Source organism: Orbicella franksi, chromosome 7 (genome assembly GCF_964199315.1).
Source record: "Orbicella franksi chromosome 7, jaOrbFran1.1, whole genome shotgun sequence".
Lineage (NCBI taxonomy): Eukaryota > Metazoa > Cnidaria > Anthozoa > Scleractinia > Merulinidae > Orbicella > Orbicella franksi.
The window spans coordinates 14,015,551-14,023,824 of NC_138151.1; the positions used below are offsets into that span (position 1 = coordinate 14,015,551).

The window sequence follows — 8,274 nt, forward strand, 5'->3', positions numbered from 1 at the left end:
CTCACACATCACCCTCAAAAATAGTGTCTGCGATTTTCCAGATGTGGTTTGGTTTTTTTTCTACACCCTCCTAAACTTTGCTATTTTTAATGCGGACGTTTGTTCTACAAAAGAGGCCATAACTTTGAAACGGAAGCGAAATTAAACAAAGCCCGACGCGATTTTTCGAAGGAGGTATCCTAGAACATACCTGCCGATTTTGAGTCAATTCCATCGGAAGACGCGCGTAAACGAACTAAAAATGTTCGTCCTTATATGCAGTTTTATTTTATCGAGAAAAACACGAAAAACCTTTTATGAGATTTGTATGAATAGGTGTTAAAAATCCCCTCCGCACTGACAGATGTCGACATGGGTCAGTTTACCACAACAATGGGTTATGACAACTTGAAATAAACAGACGACTAATATTCTGGTGCGGAAACCCGCGTCGCAGTGAAGTCTTCCGAGAAGGGACAAACTACAAGTTAAACTGCCGTGATCTTTTACTTAAAAGATTTCGTCGGCGGCATTGGTATTATGATGCTTAAGTTTAGGCTCCTTCGTTCTCCAGACATTTTTTGAAACCATGCTCATGAAGCCAAAAAGCATGAAAAAGAGGAAATCTCGAGGTCTACATTGTCAACATCTACATCTGCGCTTGACTCTCTCGTTGTGGAAGTTTCGGAATCGCGTCCGTTCTACAACAATTTCGTGCGACTAGCACTTGTTGTATTTTGTCCTTTAGCTTCATTGGCGGGACTAGTGTCCTCGAGTTCCTTCAACCATTCTTCTTGGTTACAGTGCGACCCACGGTCGCTCAGAGCCAATGATCTAGTTGGACGCTGAACCTGTGGGTTCCACCAGATTTTCGCCTCTTCGGCGGTCTCTTCGAAGACGAAGATGGCCAAGAATTTTTCGTCCTGACATAAAGAAAATTTGACAAGAACGAAAGCCAACTTGCGATGAAACAACCAGATCAAGAACAGTTCGCGTGCACAAATAAAATATCACACCGCAATTCGCGTTACTTGTGACAACTGGCGGTGAATTTTAATTAGAGTTGCCAAAGCGCTGTAAGGGGTTATTAAAATTCAAAAATAGTTCTTTTGCTTTAACTTAAAAAGTAAAAAAGCCCTTTCCCCCATTCTCTTTGCAAAATATTTATCTCAGTCTTCTCAATTTGAACAGCAAAAACAAGGGTTTTCGCATTTTTCGTAAAAATCCACCTACCATGATACCTTAATAGACGGCCACTCGCGTGGTCAAAAGTTTGCCAATCCAGATGTGTTTTAAGGTTTCGTTAGGCCTTACAACTCGAGTTCAGCTACTGATGGTTAAACTAATGATGGTTAAAAGTGTACTTGTAATAATTTTAATTAACATCATTCACAAACAGGACTCTGCTAGCATCAATCAGAGTTTGAGGATGGAAATTCGTTTGCAAGAACGAAAAGCTCGAGTCCAAGATTACTGCAAGAGGCACAAACGTAACGCCGACACTGTACTTGGGAAGGATCTTCATTATTTTAACGTGTTTCGTAGCAGGAAAGTTATTTACTCTTTTATACCCAAAGTCTCAAGCTCACAATGGAAAAAGAAATTGCCTGTCTTGGTAGAAGATGACAAGCAAATTTATTATGGCAGTTTGAAAAACGATTTCAGAAAATTCCTTCGACAAGAAGTGGAACCAATGCTTAAAAACTCTTACGTTCCTATTTCTCCGGGATCCTATGGAGCGAGAGCTTTCCGCTTACAAGGATAAATTTGTGAAAGATAGCAAGTATTTTCATCGAGCGTATGGCAGAATTATCATCAAACGATACAGGCCTAACCCAACAAAGCAGGCCCTTGAGACAGGCAGTGGTGTGACTTTTCCGGAAGTCACGAAGTATGTGGTAGAAATACGAATGCGGAATGAACACTGGCAAGCATTTGACAAACTATGTCATCCCTGTGCTGTAACCTATGACTTTATAGGTCTTTTCGAAAATCTATTTGAAGATGCTCGTTATTTGATAAAAAAAGGCGGGAATTGACGACCGCGTCTCTTCGCATTTGTTTCGTTCGTCTAACACCTCGGCTGACATACTACATTACTATTCTCAAATTCCTAAACAAAGAATTTTTCAAATGGCAAAGATTTATGAAAGTGACTATGATCTGTTTGCTTATTCTTTTCAAGGCAAATTGGGAGCACCTTTGAATTCAACTGATAGCCAGTAATTGCACGCGTTATTTTTTAGGGCTAGATTAAAAATACTACAAGAAAATATGGTCAATGTCCTGACAATGTGTAATAGTGCTTTTGGAAAACGAGCTAAACGATGTATTCAGGAGCCAAAAACAAAATGTTACGTCTCGGGTTGTTTTCCCAGCGTGAACTAAGACTGAGAACCGTTAGGAATACTAGAAAATACAATCCAATTCCTAAACGCCAATTTACTGCGACAATTCGGACTTGGCTGCTTAGAGGCTTGGGGTGTGAAACAAAAGAGATCACATGGCAGAAAAATGGTGGAAAAGTAGTTTTTTTTTTTTTTTCCTGGTCTCAGATAGAAGTTAGAATTTGAATACACTATTGAGATTGACCCCTTACATACAGGAAAAATAATAGGGAGAGCAAGAAAAAATCCTTGTTAAATTTTCAAAAAGCAGCGAGAAAAATAAGAAGGTCCTTAACTCTTAACCTTTTGTGCAACTGCAGATTGACTTTAAATGAATTTCACAATCAAATTGAAAAACCATCAACAAAATGTTCTCCTCAGATTTAGTAATTTATAACCATGCACGCAGGTTATCATGAGAGTGAGTCAGCTGGAGTCATGAACTAATTACGAGAGCATACCCGAGCATTTATTCATTATACCATTCCATGAATATGATGCTTTGTTTTGATTGAGGATTAAAATATAACAGTTATTAATTCGGTCGAAAGTCATGCAGTGGTTTTCAATATTTTATGCTTTCGATGTCTAAATATTTATGCTTTTTGGTCGGTCTATTTTGCAGGCTTGTTTCTTGGCCTAAAACTCCGCCTGAACAGTTGAAATCGAAAATGTTTCTGTGCTGGGCATATGTTTAGTGTTGCGATAAATTGGGCAACGAATAAAGATAGGTAAAAAATTTCATTAGTTATCAAGGTATTTAAGTTTGAACAAGCATTCAACTGAACTGAGATTCCCATTTGTTAAATGTAAGAAAGATGTTTGGCTTTTACCACTTCAGTTGTGTGGTGTGTTCGTCCTAATATAAGTAGTAAACAACTCGGTTTATAACACCATGTTTATCCCATAATAATATAGTCACAATGAACATACGGGATACTACATCTTCCCTAAATTACTACAAAAACAAACAAGTAAATCTAGAAAAGTAGAGATAACAAACTCAAAGTGACTAATAAAGTGTTTAAAAGAAAGTTCACATTCTCTTATTTTCTTCTGAGTAATTTAAACTATGCGTATACATAATCTTGCATTCAGGTGGGTGCTTCCCTGGCACGCAGAGGGCGCGAAGCAACTGAAGGCAAGGGACCAGATGGAGCTTTCCGTGTATCTGCTGTTGGTTGACTAGGGCTGGGATTCGGGTGATCCTGTTCGGGCTGCACTGGCTGCCAGTTGTGACTGCGGATCTATTTCCCCTTTGTCAACAGTTTCAGGATTAACAAACCTTTTCATGTTAGCAATGTTGCGCATCTTATTGGCTCATAGTTAGGTGAGAGCTTGTTTTCACGTGTCTGCTTTAATAGCGCTTTGTCACCGTCCTCAATATTGCTGTGTTTAGCTGCTTGTGTTCTGTCTGCATATTCCTTTTGGCGAAGTATGGCACGATTGTCTCTCTTTCTCAACAGCTGTTTCCAATATGCTTTCGTTGTACAGTCTTTTTACCACTTCACATCAATAGGAGGAAATATCTGTAAGTTGTCTGTCTTTATCTTTTTGATTCTGTTTGTCACCTTTTCTTAGAATTACTGTAACCTATTGCTTTTTAGTCGAAAACCACATAACTCAGCCAGATGCGTTATTGAAATTACTTTTATAAATCAAAGTGAGCCTAGAATAAATTCGTTTTCAAATATCCTCTCGGTCTGATTCCTACATTAGTTCGAAAATGACCGCCGCTCAAGTTTACCAAGGCTCAACCGAAAGGAAATTGTGGCCACGAATTCGAGTGAAGAATCAACCACGCGCGATCGCGACAGGCGACCAACATGTAACGTGACCCCGGACAACGAAGGAATTCGACACCAAAAATCCCTTGAACTTTGCAGAAAAAAGAAGCGCAGCGAAGGAAACCATTACCAAGTAGCTCAAAGAAGTTACGGAATAAATTTCTTTTTCTCGAAAAAAATAATTCTATTAGATACATTTGCCTGAACGTTACGTCATATTTTGACGTTAAATCAGCATGAATTCAAAACGTAAACAAAAGAACAAGCTTAAACTTTGGCCTGTATTCAATTTTAAAGATCCTATTGGATTTGTGTTTATGCAGAAATCCTCTCGCTCGGCCAAAGGGAAATTCGCTTTGGTTTGCAAAATTTCTTAATTCAGGCTCTGCGTCAATGCTAAGTTCTGTTTGTTATTTTTAATTTACTGTCAATGAACTCAGACCACAGGGGATCCGAACAACATAATCATTTAAATTCATGCAAAATATATATATACTGTTATTCACTAGGCCGATTAACTAGCTGAACATTCTTTCTAGGTGTTTGTTTACAGACCAACATTCTCTAGTTAAATGTGACTTCTGTTTTCATTCAATTAAGCCGATAACCAGGCGATTCAAATTCCAAAACCGGAAAACTATCAGAAATGGCTGCGAGAGGATGACTTCGCTGACCAATTCGGGTTTGAAACAAACCCTTTTGCACGGAAATTTCGTTGAAAAATGGTGGAAAGAGAGCTTCGGACTATCTAGACGTACGTTCGAATACATTGCGCGGACGGTCCCAGTGGCTGGTCCGGATTTGGCTTACTTTTTTGCCATGAAAACAAACGTTGTCGAAAACGTGGCCGAATGAAATTGACGCAATCTGGACACCTCGGGATCCGAGATACCATGCGCTGCAGGTGGATATATCTGTCATCTCGACGTTGGTTACCATCCTAAACCATGGCTGATCACAGGGTGAATCGAACTTTTACCTTGGTTATCTTTCTTTCGCGGGCGGCGTTAACGATTCTCCACGATCGAAATAAGCTTTTCATTGCCTACATGTTGATACTGCTGATGCCTGTAAATCAGCTGAAAAGGCTACACAGTCAATAATAAATTTGGTCCAGTTCCGGGTGCATCGTGGCAGAGGTAAAGTTACTTGTCAAGTTTTGTATCGATTTGCGTTCATGAAAATCTTCTTGCCCGCCAAAACACAGGGGACCCGAACACTGTATCAGCAATAACATAATCACTTACATTCATTTAAAATAAATGCACTGTCATTTAGCTGTGTGCATAGGTCTGCTTGAGCCGTTTAGACGGGATATGACAAGAAGCAAAGGCGGTTTACATTTCAAATATCATCTTGTCTGCCGCATTTTAAAATAAATGCGACGATCCGATTACGTGTCGAGTTTTCACTATCTTCATTTACTATTAACTCTCATCGGGGAAGAGATTCTAGGGTTTCATAAAATCCTCAAACCTTCACCACGCGCGATGACTATGTGTGATTATGTAATAATATTGCATCATCCCACAAAAACAGTTTCATTTTTCCCTTTGTTTTGTGACGATTACTTTGCGTTCTTTATACAGGCGATAAGGATTCGTTCACCATTTTATGGAGCATGACGAACACTGTACGAACAAGAAGTTTCCGGCTATAGTCTTGTCATATTGGCAAACCCGAAAACTATGTTGCTAGTAAGCTGCTAGTGGCATGGCAGGCTAGCGCCAGGCTACCGGCGGATTCGAGAAATCCAGAAAAGGGTTTGGAAAAGCTCGCTCCTTTCTAAACTCTTAACTCGATTTTCAGTACACAAGGACCATTGGACAAAATTTTCCTCCAGTCTTTATAGTACATATGTTAGGAAGGAAGAAGTCTTAATAGGCGAACCGTTTACAGATTAAAGATATGAGAGAAGTTCGCTAGTTGTTTCTCCTGTTAATCCGAGCCATACGTGCTTCATACAGCTATGTAGTATATGTAGCTATATGTTATATATTATTATTAGTTTATACCATGCCCTAGCTAGACAATACAGCCAATCAGAATACAGGAAAGTCGTTGCATATTCGAGGGTATTACATGCAACTTTTCCATCATGCGCCTCGCGTATTGTGTTGGCTCCCGGGGGTGTTACTCCCACAAAAGTTGGATGGGGGTGTGCGGCCCACTTACCAAAGCCCTTACCCTATTTATGACCAAAATCTGCGACTTTTGCTACCCTACTTATGACCTGCCAAAAAATTCGATACCCTATTTATGACCGTTGCGGCTGGCACAGTTGCTTTAAACATAAGTTGTGAAGGGCTTTTGTTGACGGTCTTATTGATAATTATGATAAAAAAGTAGTTTCTTTCAAGAAACATACCCAATTCAAGACTAGAGTGCTAAAACCATACCTTGTTTAAGGTAACCGCATACCTTCAGGGGTGTCTCGTGTCCAAGCGATGTAGCGCGTCTGGTTTAAGCGGTAGATACCTAAACCCCTATATCAAATTAAAGCTTATAGAGCTGACTATCAAACTATACCAAGAATTTTGAAATGTAATGAATTGCCGATTTTTTCAGGACCACTAAATGCGAGCACCCCATTCACCTTTTGGAAACTACAAGTCAAAGCGAATTTTATTTTTCGCCAATTTATTTTTTCCCCGGTTTAAGGACAAAAAGCGCTAAAAAAGCGTGTCTACGTTTTGCCATATTCAATTGCAGTAAAAAGTTACAAAACATTTTCGAAATAGGATTTAAAAAATGTGAAGTGATCGTACACAAATCGCTCTCGGAGAAAAAATATTTCGAAATAAACAATTCGCAGATACTTTTTTGTTTATTATATGTCAATCTAGCTACTGTCCAAATTTGAGGGCAATCGAAGAAATTCCCTTTGAGTTGTAACTCTTTAAAGTGTCTGCTTCAAGCGAAAAAATTCAATCGAGAAAACAGCGTCAAGAAAAATCTTTTGTTTCGCAAACAAACTCCGCCCACCCTGCCCACAAACGCCTTCAACTGGGTTCTCAGATCACTGAGCCAATCAGCGTTTGCAAAGTTTTTCTCGCAGTGAAATTTACGCACAAATCTCCAAAACACACTTGTGTTTCGCAATGCGCTCAAGGCAGAGAGATAATTTTTCTGTAGCTCGCTTTTTCTTGAAGCCGGCTTGGCAAAATGGGGAAGACGAAAAAGGATACGAACGCTGGAGTGGCTGGTCGAAGAAAACAAACAAAAGAAAGCGCAGCGGAGCAAATGTGCATGGATAATATTCCAATGGAGCTCAATGAGTCCGACGATTCATCGGTATCGGCATCAAAAGAAGAATCACTGTAAAAATCGCTGTTATCGCTGTCAAGTTCCCAACTTTTTACAGAACCTTTAATTTCCCTTCTCTTGACTCGATCTTTTTGCCCGCTTGATACGATGGCCATAGCTTCATCCGCGAGGCCGATTTTTGCCGATCTGAAGGTATACGGTAACCTTAAGACCAAAATGGCCAAAATCGACACCCTATTTATGACCAAAACGGCTGAAAAACCCTACCCTTTGAGGCCGCACATATCTATATAGCCCATATGAGGGAGTACCCCCGCCCCCCCGCCCCCCACCCCGAGTGTTGGCCACTGTATTTTCTATGGCATGGTATAAAACAGTTATGCAAACGCTCTCTCGTGATATGCCACGGAATGTCCGACTTGTCACTTGTATTCTCTTGGTATACATGCTCGTCTAATGGTTCGTATGTAGACCGAGAAAATTCAAATGACGAGTGGGGTATTCCACAGTATACCACTCGAAAGCGTTGTATAATTAGTATATATTATAAACTGCGCCACGCAGCCACGGAACCTTTTAAACTATCGGTATTTATCTTTTAAATAAGCGAGAAAAAGAATTTGGGGTTAGTTGCACTTTAATATAATTAATAAACCTGTGGCCTTATTATAAATATCTTAAGACCTAAATCAAAAATCTAAAATTAAACCAATATAACAACATGATTTAAAAACTAATTTAAGAAGTAAATACTCGACATTAATGGTACTAACAGTATTAACAGTGCTATGATCCGTGTGATCTTAGATCACTGATCCTGATCCAAATCACCCATAAGGAACGCACCCTAAGCA

At 39.5% G+C, this 8,274-nt stretch overlaps 1 protein-coding gene across 1 annotated transcript; it reads left to right on the forward strand.

The window, feature by feature from the left end:
• Positions 1-1,353: 1,353 nt before the first annotated feature.
• Positions 1,354-3,555, forward strand: LOC145493592 (carbohydrate sulfotransferase 8-like). The gene is made up of 4 exons (XM_081473081.1): positions 1,354-1,594; positions 1,719-1,989; positions 2,075-2,201; positions 3,465-3,555. Exons 1-4 carry the CDS (start codon positions 1,409-1,411, stop codon positions 3,553-3,555), a joined length of 675 nt encoding a protein of 224 aa, XP_081329207.1. The 5' UTR covers positions 1,354-1,408.
• The last annotated feature ends 4,719 nt before the right edge of the window (positions 3,556-8,274 follow it).